Here is a 25,124-nt window from a genome sequence, read left to right on the forward strand (position 1 = left end):
GTACTTCCTCTCTCATTATGCTTATCGTATCTAATATTTCACACTATTCCTCTTTACCACAATGTCTGCATCAACCCTCTCCTTTGTGAAGAAAGAGACAAAAAACTCATTAAGAACCCTGCCCACATCTTCGGCATCCACGCATAAGTTCACTTGTACATTTCTGATAGGCCTTACCCTTTCCTTAGTTATCCTCTGTTGGGTAAAGGAAGGGCGGGGGAGTCAACTTGTGTCCCTGCTCCTGATCACCATCCCAATACCTCTCAGGGGTGGGGGGGTCGGGGGGGGGGGGGGTGGTGGTTGAAGAGAGTGTGAGTGGGGAGAATGTGCAGGAAGTGGGGACAGCATGTGGGGAGGGGGGAGATCAACATTAAGGTTTCACAGGGAAAGTTTTGGGCTGCATAGGGGTCACATTCCTTTCACTAATAGTGGCACCATACATCACATTGTCCTTCATTATTGGTCATACCGGCCGTCCATGTCTCCGCTTTAAAGACGTCTGCAAACGAGACATGAAATCCTGTGACATTGATCACAAGTCGTGGGAGTCAGTTGCCAGCGTTCGCCAGAGCTGGCGGGCAGCCATAAAGACGGGGCTAAAGTGTGGCGAGTCGAAGAGACTTAGTAGTTGGCAGGAAAAAAGACAGAGGCGCAAGGGGAGAGCCAACTGTGCAACAGCCCCGACAAACAAATTTCTCTGCAGCACCTGTGGAAGAGCCTGTCACTCTCCAATTGGCCTTTATAGCCACTCCAGGCGCTGCTTCACAAACCACTGACCACCTCCAGGCGCTTATCCATTGTCTTTCGAGATAAGGAGGCCAAAGAAGAAGAAGATTGCATTCACAATTCCGGGTAGCAAAACCTGCAACATCCAACAGCTGTCCAGCGATAAACATGGGAGACCAGCATCCAGCAGGAAAAATCTTCAGTGAGGTGTTACAGGGTGTGACCAGAGGCAAGGGGAGAGGAGAAAACAGACATAAGAAGAAAATAAATCCATTTAAGAAATTTGTGTTGAAAGGGTTAAACCTTGCCTTGAGCAAATCATCATCAAATAAGGCTTAATACTGTGTTGGCATAAGATACCGTTTCAAATACTCAGAAGCATCTGCTCTGCCAATTGAGAGCATCTACAGATGAACACACAGGGGTATTGACTGCCAGGGAAAACGTGGAAGGAATATTACTCGGCAAAAAACTTGTTAATTGATTGTTAATAGACGATTAAACAATGGTGGCAGTCTGCTGCAAAACCTAAAGACTTATCCCGAAGGCCTCCAATGTCTGAATGGCTCTCATGTTTTGGAAATCCCGACACCTATCTCTGAACTAGAATCAAAAAGACAAGTGGGAGCCAACTGGTTCTGGCTATCTGCTCCAGGACTACTTCTGAAGCTGCTCGGTCACCTGTCACAGTGCTGCCTACTGCTTGGTTCCTCTTTCTAAGAATATTCCCTTTATCTTCCCTCATGTTACCTTCCACTTTGAATTTCCACTTTTGACTTTCTAATGCCTTTTCAAGCAGGTTCAATTTCCATTCCAGAGACTTGAACACATAATCCAGGCTGACGTTCCCAGTGCAGTACTGAGGTTGGTAGGTTGGTTGGCATCCTTCCATCTCAGAAAGGTGATGGACATGCAGCAAACAATCCATTTAGGTGGGGTGCTCCGAAGCATGTTGGCACTAATTAAACGGAGGTGGTCCACAGGATGGAAGACGGTGCCATACCCAAGGACCTTCTATATGGTGAGGTAGCTGGGTCCAGACGACCAGTGGGGAGCCCAAAGCTCCACTTCAATGATGCTTGCAAGCATGACATGAAGGCCCTAAATGTTGACTATCGCACCTGGGAGTCACCAGTGCTGAGGGAGGGCTGCAATATTGGAGCTGCCATCTTCCAGATGAGATGCTGGTTAAACCAAGGCACATTCTCCTCTTTGAGGTGGATGCCAATGATCCCATTACACTATTTGAAGAACAGGGGAGTCCTGGCCAACATCTAAATCTCAATTCACATCGAAAACAGATTATTTGCTCATGTATTTCACTGCTGTTTGTGAGATCTTGCTGTGTGCAATTTCGCTGCTGCACTTCCTGCATTACAATAGTACTTCATTGGCTGTAAAACACTTTGTGATGTCAGAGGTCGTGGAAGATGCAATATAGACGCAGATTCTTCTTTTTTCCAGAGTCTGACTGAGATGAACTAAGATGATCCATGGCTTTCACCTCTTCCCAACATTTGAAAATCTATTTACAGGTTTTAGCTACTTCTTCGCAATAGTGGTTAATGTAGAATCATCAAACGCTAAAACATTCGAGGGAATCAAAGATTCTTTCACACGGGTGCCTAGAAGATTGACCAGACTGGTATCAGGGATGAGGGGCTTCGCTTACGGAGAAAGACTTGAGAAGCTGGCATTGTTCTTATTAGAGCAGGGGAGGTTAAGGGATGATTTAATAAAGGTGTTCAAAATTATGAAGAGTAATGAAAGAGTAAATGAGGAGAAGCTGTTTCCACTGGCAGAAGGGTCAGTAACCAAAGGACACAGATTTGAGATAATTGGCAGAAAAAAAAAGGGCAGATGAGGAGATTTTTATAATGCAATGCATCGTTACGATCTGACATGTGCTGCCTGAAAGGGCAGTGGAAGCAGATTTAATAGTAACTCAAGAAAGGGAACTGAATAAATAATGGAAGAGGAGAAATGTGCAGGGCTGTGGGGGAAGAGAGCAGGGGGAAAGTGGGATTAATTAGATAGCTCTTTCAAACAGCCGGCTCAAGCATGATGGACCGAATGGCCTCCTTCTGTGCTTTATGATGCTACGAAGCTTAGTCCTCAAAGCAGCTCGTGGAGTCACTTAAATCTAAGCTGTTCAGAAAGAAGTGGCAACCCTTTGCGTTCATCGCAGAAATAAAGCAATTCTATACAAGTCAAAGGGTTCCCTCAGGACTAAAGGCTAAATCCACATTTAATGAACAATTATAGTAATTACAGGCTGACTTTAACTCAGGATCTTGTCCACCACATGCAGCAAACTATTCAATTGCCTGCGTGTCAGCAGAAGACTTCAATTCAGAGTCCCTCTCCCATTTGTTCAGAGATTATCTTTGTCTCATCCCAGATGGCAGCTGATAATGGTAAATTACCACTCCCATCCCCTGTGCTTAAAGAGTAACAACAAACATACACTGAAGAACGAGCACATCCTTCAGGTCTGTTCACGATCCAATTTGATTGTAACTGTCCCTAATTAGTTTCAGCAAGGTAGAATGCGCTGTAGGCTTTCATTTAGCTCAAGTCAATCTAGGCCTTAGGAATGCAAGATAAGGTGACCCCCAACTAGTTAAAAACCAAAATCTCAACAGTTGGGATTCGCTTTGTGCTGGTCTGCTCCTTTGTTTATAGAAGGAGGACAGATTATGGTTGACTAACTGTTATTATTGACTAAACATTGCAATTAAGTGTGCAGCTAGACAACTGAAACTTGCCAAAAGATATTATTTAGGAGCCACGTCAGTCAGTCATTCAGACAAAATGATCAGCTGAACTGTTGCATTCACTAGAACCATATAAAATCATTAAAAAGCACCTGATGTTTCCAGATGATGTTTCCAGATGATGTTTCCAGAGGATGTAATTTCCTCCAGCTCTACAACCCTCCGAGATCTCTGCGATCCTTCAAATCTGGCCTCTTGCACATCCCGATTTTCATCACTCCACCATTGGCGGCCGTGCCTTCAGTTGCTTAACTTGCTAAGCTTTGGAATTCCCTCCCTAAACCTCTTTGCCCCGACTCCTTTCCTACTCCTTTAACCAAGCTGTTGGTCACCTGCCCTAATATCTCTTTATGTGACCTGGTGTCAGATTTTGTCTGATAATCATTCCTTGTGAAGCTCCTCGAGATGTTCACTAGGTTAAAGGCACTATACAACTGCAAGTTGTTGCTGATGAATCCATTACTTGTTGAGTTGTGTTTAACCTGGCACAGGAATGATAGGCAGAATGGCCTCCTTCAGTGCTGTAAGATTCTATGAACCTGTAGACCCCTTCCCGGTTCAGTATGCAACCTCGTTCCCTGGCTCATTTTCACAAAAACTTACGCCTCTAGAGCATTCCTCACGCACAGAAAGATCTCCCCAAGTGATTTACAAGCAGGGGTGGAAGGGTGAGAAGTGAGGGAACAGAGAGAAGTGACATTGAACAGCAGAGAAAAAGGGAAAAATGCTGCTTGAAGTCAGACTGAGCACAAAGGAAGATGGTTGTGGTTATTGGAAGCCAATCATCTCAGCCTCAAGACACTGCTGCAGGGGTTCCTCAGGGTAATGTCCTAGGCCCAACCATCTTCAGCTCCTTCATTCAATGACCTGCCTGCATCATAAGGTCAGAAATGATGATATTCACTGATGATTGCACAGTCTTCGGTTCTAGTCCTAACTCCGCAGATACTGAAGCAGTCTGTGTCCACATGCAACAGGTCTTGTACAACATTCTGGCTTGGACTAATAAATGGCAGGTAACATTTGCATGACATAGACCCTTAATGAGACGGCACCTGGAGTATCGTGTACAGTTTTGGTCTCCTCACCTAAGGAAGGATTTACTTGTCATAGAGGAAATGCAACGAAGGTTCACCAGACTGATCCCTGGGATGGCGGGATTGTCCGATGAGGGGAGATTAAGGAGACTGGGCCTGTATTCTCTAGAGTCATATAGCACAGAAACAAGCTCTTCGGCCCACCGTGTCTGCGGCAGCCATCAAGCACCTATCTATTCTAATCCCATTTTCCAGCACTTGGCCCGTAACCTGGTATGCTATGGCGTTTCAAGTGCTCATCCACATACTTCTTAAATGTAGTGAGGGTTCCTGCCTCTACCACCCTTCAGGCAGTGCGTTCCAGATTCCAACCACCCTCTGGGTGAAAACATTTTTCCTCAAATCCCCTCTAAACCTCCTGCCCCTTACCTTAAATCTATGCCCCCTGGTTATTGACACCTCCGCTAAGGGAAAAAATTTTCTTCCAATCTACCCTATCTATGCCCCTCATAATTTTGTATACCTCAATCAGGTCCCCCCTCAGCCTTCTCTGTTCGAAGGAAAACAGCCCTAGCCTATCCAGTCTCTCTTCATAGCTGAAATGCTCCAGCCCAGGCAACATCCTGGTGAATCTCCTCTGCACCCTCTCTGGTGCAATCACATCCTTCCTATAGTGTGGTGACCAGAACTGTACACAGTACTCTAGCTGTGGTTAACTAGCATTTTATACAGCTCCATCATAACCTCCCTGCTCTTATATTCTATGCCTCAGCTAATAAAGACAAGTATCCCATATGCCTTCCTAATCACCTTATCTACCTGTGCTGCTGCCTTAAGTGATCTATGGACAAGTACACCAAGGTCCCTCTGACCCTCTGTACTTCCTAGGGTCCTACCAACCATTGTATATTCCCTTGCCTTGTTAGTCCTCCCAAAATGCATTACCTCACACTTCTCAGGATTAAATTCCATTTGCCATTGCTCTGCCCATCTTACCAGCCCATCTATATCGTCCTGTAATCAAAGGCTTTCCTCCTCACTATTTACGACACCACCAATTTTCATATCATCTGCGAACTTACTGATCATACCTCCTATATTCACGTCTAAATCATTAATGTACACTACAAACAGCAAGGGTCCCAGCACCGATCCCTGCGGTACACCACTGGTCACAGGCTTCCAATCGCAAAAACAACCCTCGACCATCACCCTCTGCCTCCTGACACTAAGCCAATTTTGAATCCAATTTGCCAAATTGCCCTGGATCCCATGGACCCTTACCTTCTTAACCAGGCAGTGCCTGTAGACTACATCAACTGCTTTACTCTCATCTACACATCTAATCACCTCCTCGAAAAATTCAATCAAGTTTGTTAGACACAATCTCCCCCTGACAAAGCCCTGCTGACTATCCTGGATTATTCTCTACCTCTCCAAGTGGAGATCAATCCTGACCCTCAGAATTTTTTCCAATGGTTTCCCTATCACTGACGTTAGACTCACTGGCCTGTAATTACCTGGCTTATCCCTGGTACCCTTCTTGAATAATGGTACCACATTCACTGTCCTCCAGTCCTCTGGCACCTCTCCTGTGGCCAGAGAGGATTTGAAAATTTGTGTCAGAGCTCCTGCTGTCTCCTCCCTTGCCTCACATAACAGCCTGGGATACATCTCATCTGGGCCTGGGGATTTATCCACTTTTAAGCCCACTAAAACCGCTAATACCTCCTCCCTTTCAATGCTAATATGTTCAAGTATATCACAATCCCCCTCCCTGATCTCTACACCTACATCATCCTTCTCCATAGTGAACACAAATGAAAAGTAATCATTTAAAACCTCACCTACGTCCTCCGGCTCCACACACAGATTGCCACTTTGGTTCTTAACGGGCCCTACTCTTTTCCTTTTGCCCTTAGTATATTTATAAAACGCCCTGGGATTTTCCTTTATCTTGCCTGCCAGTGTTTATCATGCCCCCTCTTCGCTCTCCTAATTACTTTTTTAAGTATGCCCCGACACTTTCTATACTCCTCTAGGGCCTCCGGTGTTTTCAGCCACCTGAGTCTGCCATCAGCCTCCTTTTTTTCCCTTATCCAATCTTCTATATCCCTTGACATCCAGGGTTCCCTACTGGTCCTTATTGGTCCTACCGTTCACCTTTACGGGAACATGTTGGCCCTGAACTCTCACTATTTTCTTTTTGAATGACTCCCACTGGTCTGATGTAGACTTTCCTACAAGTAGCTGCTCCCAGTCCACTTTGGCCAGATCTGTTTTAACATATCGAAATTGGGCTTCCCCCAATTCAGTACCTTTATTTCCAGTCCATCTTTGTCTTTTTCCATAACTACCTTAAATCTTACACAGTTCTGGTCACTATCCCTGAAATGCTCCCCCACTGACACTTCTACCACTTGTCCAGCTTCATTCCCTAGGATTAGGTCCAGTACTGCCCCTTCTCTTGTAGGACTTTCTAGGTGCTGGCTCAAAAAGCTCTCCTGTATGCACTTTAAGAATTACGCCCCCTTTAAGCCTTTTGCTCTCAGACTATCCCAGTTAATATTGGGCAAGTTGAAATCCCCTATTATTTCCCAATTGTTTTTACACCTCTCTGAGATTTGCCTACATATCTGCTCCTCTATCTCTCTCTAACTATTTGGAGGCCTGTAGTACACTCCCAGCCAAGTGATTGCCTCCTTTTTGTTTTTAAGTTCTACTAGAGTTGAGAAGAATGAGAGGTGATCGCATTGAAGCATACAGAGCTCAACAGGGTAGATGCAGGAAGGATGCTTCCCCAGGCTGCCGAGTCCAGAACCAGTGGGCAGTCTCAGAATAAGGGGTAGGCCACTTAGGACTGGGATGAGGAGGAAATTCTTCACTCAGAGGGTGGTGAATCTTTGGAATTATCTACTCCAGGGAGTAGGGATCGATAGATTTCTAGATATTAAAGATATCAAGGGATATGGGGATAGTCCGGGAAAATGACGTTTAGGTAGAAGATTAGCCATGATCTATTTGAATGGCAGAGCAGACTCGAGGTCAAATGGCCTACTCCTGCTCCTATTTCCTATGTTCCCACAAGTGCCAGGCAATGACCATCTCCAACAAGAGAGATTCTAACCATCTCCCTTTGACATTCGATGCATGACCACCGCTGAATCCCCACCATCAACATCCTGGGGTCACCATTGACCAGAAACTTAACTGGACCAACCACATAAATACTGTGGCTGCAAGAGCAGGTCAGAGGCTGGATATTCTGTGGTGAGTGACTCACCTCCTGACTCCTCAAAGCCTTTCCACCATCTTCAAGGCACAAGTCAGGAGTGTGCTGGAAAATTAGATGATTGCAGCTCCAGCAACACTCAAGAAGCTTGACTCTCCATCCAGGACAAGCATCCCGCTTGATTGGCACCACATCCACCACCTTCAACATTCACTCTCTCCACCACTGACGCACAGTGGCAGCAGTGTGTACTATCTACAAGATGCACTGCAGCAACTCACCAAAGTTCCTTCGACAGCATCTTCCGAACCCGCGACCTCCAACACCTAGAAGGACAAGGGCTGCAGATGCATGGGAACACCACCACCTGCAATTTCCCCTTCAAGTCACACATCATCCTGACTTGGAACTATATCGCCATTCCTTCTGTGTCGCTGGGTCAAAATCCTGGAACTCCCTTCCTACCAGCACTCTAGGAGTACACAGACCGCAGCGGTTCAAGAAGGCAGCTCACGACCACCTTCTCAAGGGCAATTAGGGATGGGCAATAAATGCCAGTGACGCCCACATATCATCAACGAATAAAAATAAACAGATATAGTGTGGGAGCGGAGGGGGTAGAAAGACAACAGGTAACCAAAATTAACGGTCAAAGGAAGGGGTTTTAGGAAGTAGAGAGAGAACAGAGCTGGGCAGGGAGACTTCAAAGTGCAGGAACATCTGCATTGATATTTACTGGACTCTCATTTACTTGGAAAGTCTGCATCAGTGACTGAGCGACAGCATGCTGGACAATTGATCCAGCATTGGTACACTGAAGGTGGGATATCACTGCGAGAAATCACTGCTGTACCACAGCAATTGGGCCTAATGGCCTGTTTCTGTGCTATAATTACTATATAATTCCATGAGGTAAGACTGGCAAGTCTCTGGAGGGATCAGTTCCGATGAAGGGTCACTGACCCGAAACGTTAACTCTTCTTCTCTTTCCACAGATGCTGCCAGACCTGCTGAGTGGTTCCAGCATTTCTTGTTTTTAATCCAATGAGAACTTTGTGTGCTAAAGCAATTATAATTTTATTTTCGATTTATTGCTTGCAGGAATAATCTAGGCAGCTGACATTGACAGGGTCCCACAGCAACCCTAAAGTAAATAGAACCGGAAATCTCATTGATGAACCTCCCTCCCTTTGCTCAAATCCCTAATACATCAACCATTTTTATGCCAAATGGTGCAGCTGTCTGCTTAGGCAGACCTTTGATTCCTGTTTTTGCAAAGCAGCTCACGTGTAAAATGGCCAGGGGGATAGGTTATTGAGCTCCAGTTAAATCCTCGTGATAGTAAAGAGACTTGAGTATTTGTGCTCAAAACAAAACTGCAACAGCAATTTGAAAATGACACAGTTCTAGAAAGCTCCTGTCATTCCGACTGCATGAACAAACTTATCCGCCATGGTTGAGCGGGTCGCACTCTCTCCTGCGTCAGAAGATTGTGGGTTCAATTCCACTCCAGAGACTCGAGCACAAAACGCAGTAACTGAGGGAGGGCTGTACTGTCGGAGGTGACATCTTTCCAATGAGACGTTAAACCGATGCCCAACTGCCCTCTCAGGTGGATGTAAAGGATCTGATGGCATTATTTCGAAGAAGAGCAGGGGAGTGAGTTCTCCCCCATGTCCTGGCCAATATTTATTCCTCAATCAACATCACTACACCAGATTATCTGTTGGCTGCCACATTTCCTACATTTCAATAGTGACGATACTTCTAAAGTACTTCATTGGTTGTAAAGCAAGTGGAGACATCTTGAGGTCATGAAAGATGCCATATAAATGCACAAATTTCTTTTCCAAAATAAATACAAGCACCTCCCCCCTCTCTCCTAATAATATAAATCAGGTTGCACTAAACTTCCAACCACGCGACCTCTACAAGGGCAGCACCGTGGGAACACCACCACCTGCATGTTCCCCTCCAAGTCACACACCGTCCTGACTTGGAACTATATCGCCGTTCCTTCATTGTCACTGGGTCAAAATCCTGGAACTCCCTTGGTTGGTGTACCCACCCCACATAGACTGCAGCGGTTTAAGAAGACAGCTCACCACCACCTTCTCAAGGACAATTAGGGATGGGCAATAAATGCTGGCCTAGACAGCGACACCCACATCCCATGAACAAATAAAAAAAAAAGCTTACGGAGACTGACGAGGTGTTGGATTTGATTCCTGGGTTATGCTGAGCTAGCTAACCCCAACATGAGCAGTGGTAGAAGGAATTACTATCAGTCTCAAGGAGGGGTTAAAAAAAAACACCAGGATTTCCGCTTCTGATGGCTATCAGTGATGCGGGGTGGAAAGGGCGTAAGCGAGGGTCAAGATCTAACTGATTAAATTTATGTGAAAACATGTCATTAACAGCAGACGCTCCTCCCCTCAGTTATTAATCTGAGAACAACTCTCTTTCCTCTGATGTGCAACTTCAGCCAGTGACGTTGACCCCTTCCTGGGGCTGCACTTACATAAACCAGAGGAGGCAACGAACAGCAATTAGAGCCAATAAATATTCCACATAATCTCACCTCCCTCCCAGAAAACTGTACAAACATCAGGGAATGGAAAACAAGGAACATGGGAGAGGTCACCTGCCTGGTGAGGTCACCCGACTGGAATATATTGCGGGGGGGGTGGTGGTGGATGTGGGTCAGTGTTTGCATGATTCATTGTCAGTATCATTAACCTGATCCTCACTAAGTCAGCGAGCAGCAGAATGGCGCAGGCAGCAGACAGATCACGGAACAACCTCAGTGAATTTACTGATCTCAGCCATGATGACACTCGGAGAGCTACAGGAGATCTCAGTGCCCCTCGATTAGAAAGAAAGAACGAACTTGCATTTAAACAGTGCCTTTCATCAGCTCAAATTCTTCTAAAGCACTACACAGACAAGTGTAGTTCCTGTTCTAAAAAGGAATTGGGACAACCAGTTTGGACACAGCAAGATCCCACAAACAGCAAAGAGATTAGTGGCACTCTGATTTTTAGTAATGTTGGTTGGTGTGTAAATATTACCTCCTGTAATTATTGACAGTCCTCTAAAATTGAGAGAATAGGACTGAAGAACACAGATTCAGCTAAGATTTAGGATTGATGGAGAAATTCCTCTTCACATTGCAAAGCCAACAATTACATTAACGTTACGAAACATGCCAGGGTGTTTCCAGCAGCATTAGCAGACAAGAACTGAGCCAAAGGAGGAGATATTAGGACAAGTGACCAAATGCTTGGTGAATGAGGTAGGTTTTGAGGAGTGTCTCAAAGAAGGAGAGAGCAGTGCAGAGGTTCAGGAAGTGATCAGTACAGGGAATGCACTCTCAGATAGAGTAGCTGAGATTTTAAAAAACCCTGGAAAATAAGACTGGCCTTTCTACAGCGCCTTTCAAGACCTCAGGATGTCTGAAAGCACTTTAAAGACAATGAAGTACTTTTGAAGTGTAGTCACTATTGTAATGTTTATTTAAGAACCAACTGAATGTTGCAATGGGACGAGGATAGGGGAAACTGAAGGCTCTCTCTGGATGGTTGACCTAAGAATAGCCTCCCTCATCATAGTTAACTTGGGAGCGCATGAGAATGTTGCAACATTTGCAATGGAGTCTGCCCTCCCCGAATACCGTGAAAACTGCTGCACCCGTACACAGTACGTTGTGGAAGTAGGTCAACAACCTCCTTTTATTAAATAGAATTCCATCAAGTCTACAGAAACAGGCCATTCGGCCCAACTGATCCATGCCAGTGTTTATGCTCCACAGGAGACCCCTCCCACCCTACTTCATATCCTATCAGCATATCCTATTCTATTCCTTTCTCCCTCATGTATTTACCTAGTTTCCCCTTAAATGCACCTATGTTATCCACCTCAACTACTCCACGTGGTGATTCACTTTCTGGGTAAAGACTGTAGTGCGAATGTTACTTACCAATTATCAGCCCAGGCCTGAATGTTGTCCAGGTCTTGCTGCATGCAGACACGGACTGCTTCAGTATCTGAGGAGTCGTGAATGGTAACGCACAATGAATCATCAGTGACATCCCCACTTCTGACCTTACATTGGAGGGCTGGCCATTCAGGCAGCTGAAGATGGTTGGGCCTAGCACACTACCGTGAGGAATTCCTGCAGTGATGTTTTGGGACTGAGATGATTGACCTCCAACAACCACAACCATCCTCTTTTGTGCTAGGTATGACTCCAGCCAGTGGGGTGTTTGCCCCCTGATATCTAGCGATTTCAATTTTAGTAGGATTGTTCCCAGACTGTGCAGAAGTAGCTGATGTGACCTGGAGTAGAGGATGGGACCATTGGCCCAGCTGGTATGGCTCCTGATCCTGGTGCCTGCCTGGCATTACCCCCACTGGAAAGTACAGGTGAGTGGGATCTTAGTGTGACAGCAGCCCCGACAGGGTGACACAACCTCAGGTTGAGTCATCACGAAGCAACCAACAGCTAGATGCAATGATCTGTTAGAGGATGTGGAACTTGTTACCACATAGAGTGAATAGCATAGATGTATTGCAGGGGAAGCTAGATAATCACATGAAGGAGAAAGGAACAGAAGGATATGTTGAGCAATTGAGATGAAGAGGGTGGGAGGAGACTTGTGTGGAGCATAAACACCAGCATAGACCAGCTGCAAATCCTATGCTATTCTTTCAGATACAGTCATCAGGTAAGTGAAAGGGAGAAAGGAAAAGTGGGATATTACGCAGAATATAGAGCACAGGAACAAGCCATTCAGCCCAATCAGTTCATGCCGGTGTTTATGCCCAACTCAAGCCTCTTCCCATCCTTCCTTATCTAACACTATCAGCATAATTCTTCGATTCCCTTCTCTCACATGTGTTTATCTCGCTTCCCCTTAAATGAATCTATACTATTAAACTCAACCTGTCCCTGTGGTAGCAAGTTCCACATTTTCACCACTCTCTGGGTAAAGAAGTTTCTCCTGAATTCCCTATTTGATTTCTTGGTGACTATCATATATTCACAGCCTCTAATTTTACTTTTCCCCCATAAAGGGAAATAACTCATAAAACCCTCTATTATGTTATATGTTGGTGGGGTGGTCAAACAGTATCTACAGCACAGAAGGAGGCTATGTACATGACCGGCACCTCTGTGTTGCTTGGGGAGGGTTGGGGTTGGGGTGGGGGGAGGTCCTCCTTTTCCTCATCAGTGCCACACGCTTGATCAGGACTACTCACCATGCTCATGACCTTCTTTCCGGCGTAGCCGCTCCTTTCGCGTGGAGACCACCGACTCGGTCTCCGTCTCATTGTCCAGGTTGTCCTGACTCCCGGCTGCGTTGGCGCTGTAGGATAAGAAAACCAAAATGAACACCACAGCACACCAAGACTCAGAGGTCCCACATCATCACAACACACCAGTACTGTGTCACATAAAACACGGGCTAACAATAACTGAGTTACGCTGTGACCCGTAGCAGCCTTTGGCAATACACTTCATAGTAATATTTACCCTTGCTCACTCCTTTTGTAGATCTGCATCCTTGTCATTCTTTTATCTCCCTGCTCTGATAGTACATGCTATCAGCTCCAAAACCAAAAGCTGTCATAGGGGTTCATCTTACACTTGTCAAATACTGCACCACCAGTCTTGACAGATGTTTCGCCCCTTTCTTGCCTTCTTCATGGTCCTTGAATATTTCATATACAACCTGTATAAGAGGGGTGCTGAAAGCTCCAGTCTTGCTACTGTCAGTTTCCGCTGCCTTTAGCATATCACCTCCACCCAGAGTCCATGACATGCCTGTACTGTCAGATAAAGTCAGGATCATACTGCGCAGAATTAGAGTACATCATTTAAAAATAAATCACAGGGCTCATGGGGGAAACTCATTGAAACCTACAAAATATTTAAAGGGATAGACAGGGTAGATGCAACTAAGATATTTCCCCTGGCTGGGGAGTCTAGAACCAGGGGACACAATTTAAAAATAAGGGGAAAGCCACTTAGGACCGAGATGATGAGAAATTTCTTTACTCAGAGGGTTACGAATCTTTGGAATTCTCTACCCCAGAGGGCTGTGGAAGCTCCATCATTGAGTATGTTTAAAGCAGAGATTGACAGATTTCTAAATACAAATGACATAAGCTGATATGAGGATAATGTGGGTAAACGACATTGAAGTGGATGATCAGTCATGATCATACTGAATGGCGGGGCAGGCTCGATGGGCTGAATGGCCTACTCCTGCTCCAATGTTGCTACGTTCCGAACAGTAGCAGAGTGAGACTTATTGGATAGTTCTTTCAAAGATTGAGCACAGGCACGATGGGACAATTTTTAAAATTCTTTCTTGGGATTTGGGTGTCATTAACAAGGTCAGCATTTATTGCCCATCCCTAATTGGCCTTGACGACTGAATAACTTGCTAGGCCATTTCAGAGAGCAGTTAAGAGTCAACCACATTGCTGTGGATCTGGAGTCACATGTAGGCCAGACCAGGTAAGGACGGCAGATGTCCTTCCCTAAAGGACATTAGTGAACCAGATGTTTTTTTTTAAAAAGACAATTGATAATTTCATGACACAAATACTGAGACTAGCTTTCAATTACAGATTTTTATTAATGGATTTAAATTTAAATTTCACCAGCTGCCATGGTGGGATTTGAACCCGTGTCCCCAGGGCATTCGCTTGGGCCTCTGGATTACTAGTTCAATGACATTATCACAAAGTCACTGTCTCTCCTATGGCCTTCTGTACTGTATGATTCTACCCAAGAGTATCAACGGCAGGTAAATAGAGCTGAGACACAGATCAACCACAATCTAATTGAGTGGTGAAATGGTTCAAGGGGCTGAAGCCTGTTCTTATGTCCCTTACAGTTAGGTTAGACTTAATGAAACCTGACAATAGTTACCAGGGTTGGGGTGGAGTGGGGGGCGGAAATGGTGCTGGAAGACATTTATCTTCATGGGATATTCTCCATTTATATTGGAAGGATCAGTGTCGCAGTGGTTAGCACCGCAGCCTCACAGCTCCAGCGACCCGGGTTCGGTTCTGGGTACTACCTGTGCGGAGTTTGCAAGTTCTCCGTGACCGCGTGGGTTTCCTCCAGGTGCTCCGGTTTCCTCCCACATACCAAAGACTTGCGGGTTGATAGGTAAGTTGATCATTGTAAAAAAAAAAAAATACCCCTAGTGTAGATAGGTGGTAGGAGAATTAAGTGAAGGTGGGGATGTGAGAGGGAAAATGGGATTAATGTAGGATTAGTATGAATGGGTGGTTGATGGTCAGCGTGGACTCGGTGGGCTGAAGGGCCTGTTTCGGTGCTGCATGACCCTATGATCGAGGCTTGATCGGTGAAGGATTAAATAGCATTTATCCTCCTATTCAGTACTTGCTCTCTGCATTACAGGGGATCCCTGCAAGGTGTGGGATGAAGCACATTTGGAAGAATTTGGCAGACCATACTGTAGGTAATCAGAGAATCTTCATCTCCAAATACAAATACTAGCTTCTTATATCCAGCTTTTGTAGCCACAGTATTTATATGACTGATCCAGTCAAGTTTCTGGTCAATGGTGACCCCCAGGATGTTGATGGTGGGGGATGCAATGATGGTAATGCCACTGAGCGTCAAGGGGAGGTGGTCAGACTCTCACTTATTGGAGATGGTCACTGCATGGCACAAACATTGCTTGTCATTTATCAGTTCAAGCCTGAATGTCATCCAGGTCTTGCTGCATATGGGCACAGACTGCTTTCCATAAAGCTCTGGGATGGCAGTCCATGATGAATTGTACAAAACAATGTGTTTTCCCGGCATCATCAGATTCCTGCTACCTTGTCCAAGTGGCCATTCTTTATAAGTGAGCAAAAATCAATAGACTATGCAGCTGTGGGAGCATCACGTCCAAACCAGATCCTGCAATCACCTGGCATTCACACAGGTTCAAGTGGAGGTCATCATATAATGACCAGGAATTTGTACCCAGGCCGCTTATCCCCTTCCAGGTCTAATAACCATACCACTGATCCAACTCAGACCCACCTGCTCATGCGAATGGCATTTGACCCTTTGCTCTGGAGGAGAAGCAAACTGTGAGCTTCCAGGCGCAAGAACCAATTCAATCAGAACTAGGCCATTCAGGAGCAAAATCAAGAAGCATTTTAATCAAAGGATAATGGAAAACTGGAATTCTCACCTCCAAAGGTTTACCCAATACCAGGACTGACTTTGAAGCAATTGTTGAAACTGTCGGAACATCTGTCTGTTGAATCAGGTAAGGGTGACAATAAACCTGTGCTTTTAAAGAGTGACTGAATTGACTGCTTTCAACAAAAGCCACAAACCTACAGCTCTGATAATCAGCTTCCACAAGTTTATTTGTTCTTTAACTGTCAGCTGACTGCCCCCTGGTGGAAGCAGCATTTCAGGAACAAAATCTGCGCAACATGGACAGGACAGTGTAGAGGGAAGCTTTACTCTGTTTCTAAACTATTTTTTTTTGTAGAGGGAGCTTTACTCTGTATCTAACCCCGTGCTGTACCTGTCCTGGGAGTGTTTGATGGGGACAGTATAGAGGCAGCTTTACTCTGTATCTTATCCATGCTATGGTATGATGGCATAGTGGTTATGTCACTGGACTAGTAGTCCAGAGGCTTGGAATGATGATCTGGAGACATGAGCTCGTATCCTACCACCTGGGGAATTTAAATCCGGTTAATTAAATAAATCTGGAATAAAAAAGTAGTCTCAACAAAGGTGACTACGACCAGAGTGTCGTAAAAGGGATCACCTGGCAAGGACCAAGGCACCAGACGCAACAATGGCCCAGTTGACCCTGTAAAGCCCTTCTCACTAAGATCTGAAGACTTGTGCTAAAATTGGGACAGCTGTTGCACTGACTAGTCAAGCAAAAGACTGACACAATTATACTTACAGAATCATATCTTTCAGCCAACGTCCCAGATTCCACATGATAGCAGGAAACAGGATACTAAAGGCTATGGGCCCTGACAACATCCCAGCTGTAGTACTGAAGACTTGTGCTCCAGAACTGGGCGGCACAGTGGTTAGCACCACAGCCTCACAGCTCCAGCGACCCGGGTTCGATTCTGGGTACTGCCTGTGTGGAGTTTGCAAGTTCTCCCTGTGTCTGCGTGGGTTTTCGCCGGGTGCTCCGGTTTCCTCCCACCTCCAAAAGACTTTCAGGTTGATAGGTAAATTGGCCATTGTAAATTGCCCCTAGTGTAGGTAGGAGAATGGTGGGGATGTGGTAGAAAATTTGGGGGTAGTGTAGGGTTAGTATAAATGGGTGGTTGTTGGTCGGCACAAACTCGGTGGGCCAAAGGGCCTGTTTCAGTGCTGTATCTCTAAATAAAAAATAAAAAACTGGCCATGCCTCTAGCCAAGCTGTTCCAGTACAGTTGCAACACTAGCATCTATTCAACAATGCAAAAAATTGCCCAGGTATGTCCTGTCCACAAATAGCAGAACAAATCCAATCTGGTCAATTACTGCCCCACCAGTCTACTCTCAATCATCAACAAAATGACGGAAGGTGTCATCGACAGTGCTGTCAAGCAGCACTTAAACAGCAATAACCTACTCTCAATCATCAATGCTCAGTTTGGGTTCTGCCAGGGCCACTCGGCTCCAAACCTCATTGCAGCCTTGGCCCAAAGATGGACAAAAGCTGAATTCAAGAAGTGAGGTGAGAGTGACTGCCCTCGACATCAAGGCAGCATGTGACCAAGTGCAGCCGCAAGGAGCCCTTGTAAAACTGAAGACAATGGAAATCAGGGCGAAAACTCTCCACTGGTGCACTAGAACCATAGAGCGTAAAGAAAGATGATTATGGTTGTTGGAGGCCAATCATTTCAACCCCAGGACATTGCTGCAGGTGTTCCTCAGGATAGTGTCCACGGCCCAACCATCTTTAACTGCTTCATTAATGACCTTTCCTACATCATAAGGTCAGAAATGGGGATGTTCGCTGATGATCGCACAGTCTTTAGTTTCATTCATAACTCCTTGGATAATGAAACAGACAGTGCCCACATGCAGTAACACCTCGAGACATTCAGGCTTGGGCTGATAAATGGCAAGTAACATTTGTGTCATACAAGTACCAAGTAATAAGCATTCCCAACGAGAGAGTGTCTAACCACCTTCTCTTGACTTTCAAAGGGATTACCATCACTGAATCCCCCACCATCAACATCCTGGGGTCATCATTGACCAGAAGCTTAAATGGACCACCCATATAAATATTGTGGCTATAAAAGCAGGTCAGAGGCTGAGTGACTCATCTCCTGACTTCCCAAAGCCTTTCCACCATCTACACGGCTGAAGTCAGGAGAGTGATGGAAATCTCTCCACCTGCCTGGATCAGCGCAGCTCCAACAACGCTCAAGAAGCTCGACACCATCCAGTACAAATCAAATCATTTGATTGGCACCCCATCCACCTCACCTTAAACATTTACTCTCTGCACCACCGACGCACAGTGGCAGCAGTGCGTACCATTTACAAGATGCACTGTAGCAACTCACCAAGGCTCTTTCGACAGCACCTTCCAAACCTATGATCTCTGCCACCTAAAAGGGCAAGGGCAGCAGACGCATGAGAACACCACCACCTGCAAGTTCCCCTCCAAGCCACACACCATCCCGACTTGTAAATATATTACCAATCCTTCCCTGTCGCTGGGTCAAAATCCTGTAATTCCCTACATTACAGTCCTGTGGGTGTACCCGCAACATATGGACTGCAGCAGATCAAGAAGGCAGCTCATGACCATCTTCTCAAGGGCAATTAGAGATGGGCTATAAATGCCAGTCTTGTTGATGATGCTCATGTCCCATGAATGAATAAAAATCAAATGAAATAGCTTCTCAGAAAGTGTTCGATGAGTCAGTGTAGTAGCTTCTCAGAAAGTGTTCGATGAGTCAGTGTAGAGGTAACCACCAGGCAATTTGGCTATTTGAGGCACCACAACCAAACTCAACCCTGTCCTCATCCTGTCATTCACAGAGCCTTAGGTTCCGGTAGGTTCCACAGGTCAGTGCTCGGGAGGAGCAACCCTTCATGAACTAGGGGGCACAGACTCAGGATAAGGGGTTAGCCATTTAGGACTGTGATGAGGAGAAATTTCCTCACTCACAGAGGGCTGTGAATCATTGAAATTCTTACCCCAGAGGGCTGTAAATGCTCAGTCATTGACTATATTCCAGTCTGCGATCAATCGACTTTCGGGCACTAAGAGAATCAAGGGACATGGAGATAGGGTAGGAAAGTAGAGTTGATGTGGAAAATCAACCATGATCTATTGAATGGCGAAGCAGGCTCAAAGGGCCAAATGGACTTCTGCTCCTCTTCATACCCTGGTTCCTGTAAGGACTCCATTCCATTCTCCCAGTTTCTCCGTCTCCAATGCACCTGCTCTGATGATGCAACCTTCCAAGACAGCGCTTCTGATATGTCTTCCTTTTTCCTTAATCGAGGACTCTCCCACCGTCCCCCACCCCCTCTCCTCCCACTGTGGTTGACAGGGCCCACAACCGTGTCCGGCCCATTTCCCGCACCTCTACCCTCACCCCTTCCCCCCAGAACCGCGACAGGGTTCCCCTCGTCCTCACTTTCCACCCCACCAGCCTCCATTTCCAAAGGATCACCCTCCGCCATTTCCGCCACCTCCAGCGTGATGCCATTACCAAACGCATCTTCCCCTCCCCTCCCCCGTCAGTATTCCAAAGGGATCATTCCCTCTGCAACACCCTGGTCCATTCCACCATTACCCCCACCAACTCGTCCCCTTCCCACGACACCTTCCCCTGCAATCGCAGGAAGTGTAATACAAGCCCATTTACCTCCTCTCTCCTCACTATCCAAGGCCCCAAACACTCCTTTTGGGTGAAGCAGCGATTTACTTGTACTTCTTTCAATGTAGCATACTGTATTTGCTGCTCACAATGTGGTCTCCTCTACATTGGGGAGACCAAACACAGATTGGGTGACCGCTTTGCGGAACACCTCTGCTCAGTCCGAAAGCATGACCTTGAGCTTCTGGTTTCTTGCCATTTCAACACACCCTCCTGCTCTGTCCTGGGATTGCTGCAGTGTTCCAGTGAACATCAACGCAAGCTCAAGGGGCAGCATCTCCTTTACCGATTAGGCACGCTATAGCCTGCTGGACAGAACACTGAGTTCAATAAATTCAGAGCATGACAGGCCCACCCCCCACCCACCTTTTTATTTTTATTTTTTTTTTATTTTTTATGTGTTTATTTTATTTTAGTTTGTTTAGTTTATTTCTATGGTGCCTACCCACTGTTGATTTCATGTTTGTGCTTGGGGCCAGGCTGTTCAGTTTTCTGTCAGTTAACACCCTCTCTGTACTAACACTGTGTCTTTCACCACACCATTAACATACTCTGCCTTTGTTCCATGACCTTCTAGTTAGTTATTCTCTGTGACCTTGTCCTATCAACACATTCTCTTTTGTTATCTCTTGCCCCACCCCTGCTTTACTTTCTTAAAACCTATTACATTTCTGAAATAAAAACAACAAATGCTGGAAATACTCAGCAGGTCTGGCAGCATATGTGGACAGAGAAGCAGAGTTAACGTTTCAGGTCAGTGGCCCTTCTTCAGAACTGGCAAATATTAGAAATGTAAAAGGTTATAAGCAAGTAAAGCGGGGGTGGGGCAAGAGATAACAAAGGAGAAGGTTTAGATAGGACAAGGCCACAGAATAGCTGACCAGAAGATCGTGGAGCAAAGGCAAACAATATGTTAATAGTGTGTTGAAAGACAAAGCATTAGTACAGATAGGGTGTTAACGGACTGAAAATTGAACAGCTGCAAGTACAAACACGAAAAAAACAGTGGGTAAGCAAACTGAACAAACTAAGATGAAATGAAATAAAATAAACACAATAAAATAAATTTTAAAGGAAAAAGAAATAACTAAAATAAATGTATGCTCTGAAATTATTGAACTCAATGTTCAGTCCGGCAGGCTGTAGTGTGCCTGATCGGTAAATGAGATGCTGTTCCTCGAGCCTGCGCTGATGTTCACTGGAACACTGCAGCAATCTCAGGATAGGGATGTGGGCATGAGAGCAGGGGGGAGTGTTGAAATGGCCAGCAACCGGAAGCTCAGGGTCCTGCTTGCGGACTGAGCGGAGGTGTTCTGCAAAGCGGTCACCCAGTCTGCGTTTGGTCTCCCAATGTAGACGAGACCACATTGTGAGCAGCGAATACAGTATACTAAATTGAAAGAGGTACAAGTAAATTGCTGCTTCACCTGAAAGGAGTGTTTGGGGCCTTGGTTAGAGAGGAGAGAGGAGGTAAATGGGCAGGTGTTACACCTCCTGCGATTGCAGGGGAAGGTGCCGTGGGACGGGGACGAGGTGGTGGGGGTAATGGAGGAGTGGACCAGGGTGTCACGGAGGGACATTTCTGGCTCTGCCAGTTCTGAAGAAGGGTCACTGACCTGAAACGTTAACTCTGCTTCTCCCTCCACATATGCTGCCAGACCTGCTGTGTATTTCCAGCATTTCTTGTTTTTACTTCTGCTCTTATTTCTATGCTCTTATGTTTTGTCCCAGATCCAGCAACTGTTTCTATAACCACAAACTCACCATCCCCCAACAGTGAAGTCAGCCAGTTCCATCAGTAATGTAATAAGATAAATATGGTGTTTGGCACTCGGGCACAATGCATCTTCTGCAACAGGACCACATTCTCCCTAATCTGATAATGATGGTATAAACTCGCCAGCAAGCACAGCAGCATATTCTGAGAGTCCAGACCACAATTACAGCAGACACAGAGGTGGTTGGGGGGGGGGGGGGGGGGTCAAAGTTACCATAACAACACAAAAAACAAGACATAAAATGCTGCATTCCCAACTCTTTTCGTTGCATTTTTTTGAACAAATTATTTAGCTGTTGGCTTTGGCCTGAAGTTGCTTGCTAACTTCGCAGTCCAGAGTCGCACGGGGATGGGCCTGTGCTTGCTGAACTTTAACCTATTACATCAGAGGATTCCATCCCACCATCGCCTGGGTACCCTCACCCCACAAGCTCAGGGACAGCTGGGGGCTGCATCGGGGAAATCTGGAGGTGGTAGAACATTCACATCATGCTGCACATCACAATGCCAGATCATCAGAAAACCCACATACCACACAGAATGAGGCCATTTGGCCCATTGTGCCTGTGTCGACTTTTTGAAAGAGCTATCCAATTAGTTCCACTCCCCTGTACTTTTCCCTATAGCCCTGTAATTTCTTCCCCTTCAACTATTGATCCAATTCCCATCTGAATGGCCTTCATAGCGAGAGGAATCGAGTACAGGAGCAGGGATGTCTTGCTGCAATTATACAGGGCCTTGGGGAGGCCACACCTGGAATATTGTGTGCACTTTTGGTCTCCTTATCTGAGGAAGGATGTTCTTGCTATAGAGGGAGTGCAGCAAAGGTTCACCAGACTGATTCCTGGGATGGCGGGACTGACGTAGGAGGAGAGATTGAGTCGGTTAGGATTATATTCGCTGGAGTTCAGAAGAGGGGGGATCTCATAGAAACCTATAAAATTCTAACAGGACTTGACAGGGTAGATGCAGGAAGGATGTTCCCGATGATGGGTGAGTCCAGAACCAGGGGTCATAGTCTAAGGATACGGGGTAAACCTTTCACGACTGAGAGGAGGAGAAATTTCGTCACCCAGAGAGTGGTGAGCCTGTGGAATTCACTACCACAGAAAGCAGTCGAGGCCAAAACATTGTATGTTTTCAAAAAGGAGAATGGTGGGGATGTGGTAGGGAATATGGGGTTAATGTAGGATTAGTATAAATGGGTGGTTGTTGGTCGGCACTCGGTGGGCCGAAGGGCCTGTTTCAGTGCTGTATCTCTAAATAAAATAAATAAATAAACTTGCATTTATATACGAATTTTAATGCTTCAGAGGAGCATTACCAGATACTACACCTGGAGAAGGTTATATTGGCCTTGGAGGGAGTGCAGTGTAGATTTACCAGAATGATACCTGGGCTCCAAGGGTTAAATTACAAGAAGGGATTACACAAACTAAGGTTGTATTCCCTGGAATTTAGAAGGTTATGGGGTGACTTACTCAAATTTTTCAAGCTATTAAAGGGAACTTATTGGGTAGATAGAGAGAAACTATTTCCACGGGTTGGGGAGTCGAGGACTGGCAACATAGTCTAAAAATTAGATCCAGACCCTTCAGGAGTGAAATTAGGAAACAGTTCTACACACAAAGGGCGGTAGAAGTTTGGAACTCTCTTCCACAAACAGCAATTCATGCTTCATCAATTGTTAATTTTAAATCAGAGATTGATAGATATTTGTTATCCAAAGGTATTAAGGGTTATGGGGAAAAGGTGGGTATTTAGAGTTAGGTCACTGATCAGCAATGATCTCACTGAATGGTGGAACAGGCTCGAGGGGCTGAATGGCCTCCTCCTGTTCCGATGGAGCCACAAATTAGGATTTTATGGCAAAGTTTCAAGTTTACATTTACTGCAACCTAGTCAGATTTCTGAAAACTGAATTTAAATTCTCAAACTGCCACACTGAAATTTAATAATCCACATTCTGTGTACTATTAGCCTCGGCCTCTGGATTACTGGCCCAGTTACATAACCACCACCACACCTTGCACGTGGATGTCAGGTGAGGACAGGATTGAGTTTGTGTGTGATGCCCTCCACAGATCAACAATCAGCATCACACATGGGTAAACTTCAGGAGGTATCGGAAGGTGAACTTGCCGAAACCCAGCAAGAGTCTACACCATGTGGGAGGAGGGGGTGTGTGGAGCGATGCAAGAAAACCCGAGCAATTGTACAGATCTGCTTGTGGGGGTGCTGTTTAAGAGAGGAGCTATAGAGAACACCACGTGAGTTCTAATACCAGAGTTACGTAGCGGGTATGAGTGACTGCAGAGTATATGCGTGACTAGGTTGCATCTATGTTCCAGCGTGTCGATGTCCACAAGCTATTTAACTGTCGCGTAACACCAGGACCTGTGTAATACTCAATTTGTGCACCGATGTCAGCTAGCAATGAGTCGCAAACAGAGATGGAGCGTGGGAAGGGTCAGGGAGATACACCGCGTATGGTCACAGTGACTTATTTGGTGTCTTGACGTTAGGATCAGGACCCCACAGTGTGTGCAGATGTCCGAGTCTACTGTCATGCTAGGCCCCCATCTGCCTAGAATAAGGGACATTAATTTTGTCATGAACATTGATTTTAAACTGGAGTGAAGAAGGGACTTGTTAACCAGATCAGCCATGGCTGGAAAAGATATTTGCATATTACAGATGGTATTTGGAAGGACAAAGGAGCATTCCCTGACACATTCAACCCACAATGGACCTTGATCACTAGGTATTGTGTGTAAGAGGAGCATTCCAGAGACTGCTAAGGGGATACAATCCAAGATGTGGTCAGACAAGTTAGTCACATGACTAACCTGCTTGGCAACTTGGGTTTTTCTAAATTGTTCAAAAATTTTGAACTCGGTGTGTCTGCTTGCTCCTGGACTGAGAAGATCTCTCTCCTGTCTGCTGCCATCTCTTTCTCACAAGTCTCTGAATCCACTGAAGACACATGAACCCCAAGAGATAAAAGTCTCCTATGGCGAACAAGATTTAAGAAGAATACTGGGCCCAACAAAAAGCAAGATCTACCTACAATCAAGGACTTACAGTGAGCTCGAAGACCCATAACAAAAACTCTTCAGATATTGCCTCAAACTTTTCCACTTTATTTTTCTTCTGCTGTTTTCTACCTCTATTTGCACGTGTGTTTCGCTTATGCATGCTAGCGTGGGCGTGTTGTGTATCTGTAGGTGTCAACCGAAATAGAGTTTAAGTTCAATAAATTTCAACTTTTCTTCTTTAAACCTAAGAAAGTCTGTTTGTGCTGGTTTCTTTGCCTTATAATTGGAAAGCAGTGAACAAGGATTCACCAGGGGGGAGCTAAAAACACGGTGTTTAAAATTAAACCCTGTTACAGTAAGACAGGTGATGGCGAAAAGGGAACCCTAGACACATTTCTCACCTGGTCATAACACTACAGTCAATTATCTCTATTTCTGAGATTGTTTAATTCTTGCAACTAGTCAATATTTTCTAACTAAATTCTGAATCCACCGGGGACCAACAGATTCAACACAAAGCCCAGCCATTTTTAAAATTCTTTCATGCGATGTGTGTGTTGCTGGCAAAGCCAGTATTTATTGCCAACCCCTAGTTCCCCTTGACAACTGAGTGGCTTGTGAGGC

The 25,124-nt window shown here is 45.5% G+C and overlaps 1 protein-coding gene across 1 annotated transcript in view; it reads right to left on the bottom strand.

Annotated features, from left to right (window-relative positions):
- The window catches only part of LOC137375468 (segment polarity protein dishevelled homolog DVL-3), a 154,566-nt gene that overhangs the window by 81,607 nt on the left and 47,835 nt on the right, over positions 1-25,124 (bottom strand). The window contains exon 4 of the mRNA XM_068042757.1: positions 13,035-13,141. Within this exon, the coding sequence (XP_067898858.1) occupies positions 13,035-13,141 (107 nt within the window). The remainder of the gene's footprint in view (positions 1-13,034; positions 13,142-25,124) is intronic.

Source organism: Heterodontus francisci, chromosome 11 (genome assembly GCF_036365525.1).
Source record: "Heterodontus francisci isolate sHetFra1 chromosome 11, sHetFra1.hap1, whole genome shotgun sequence".
In the NCBI taxonomy this organism is placed as follows: domain Eukaryota; kingdom Metazoa; phylum Chordata; class Chondrichthyes; order Heterodontiformes; family Heterodontidae; genus Heterodontus; species Heterodontus francisci.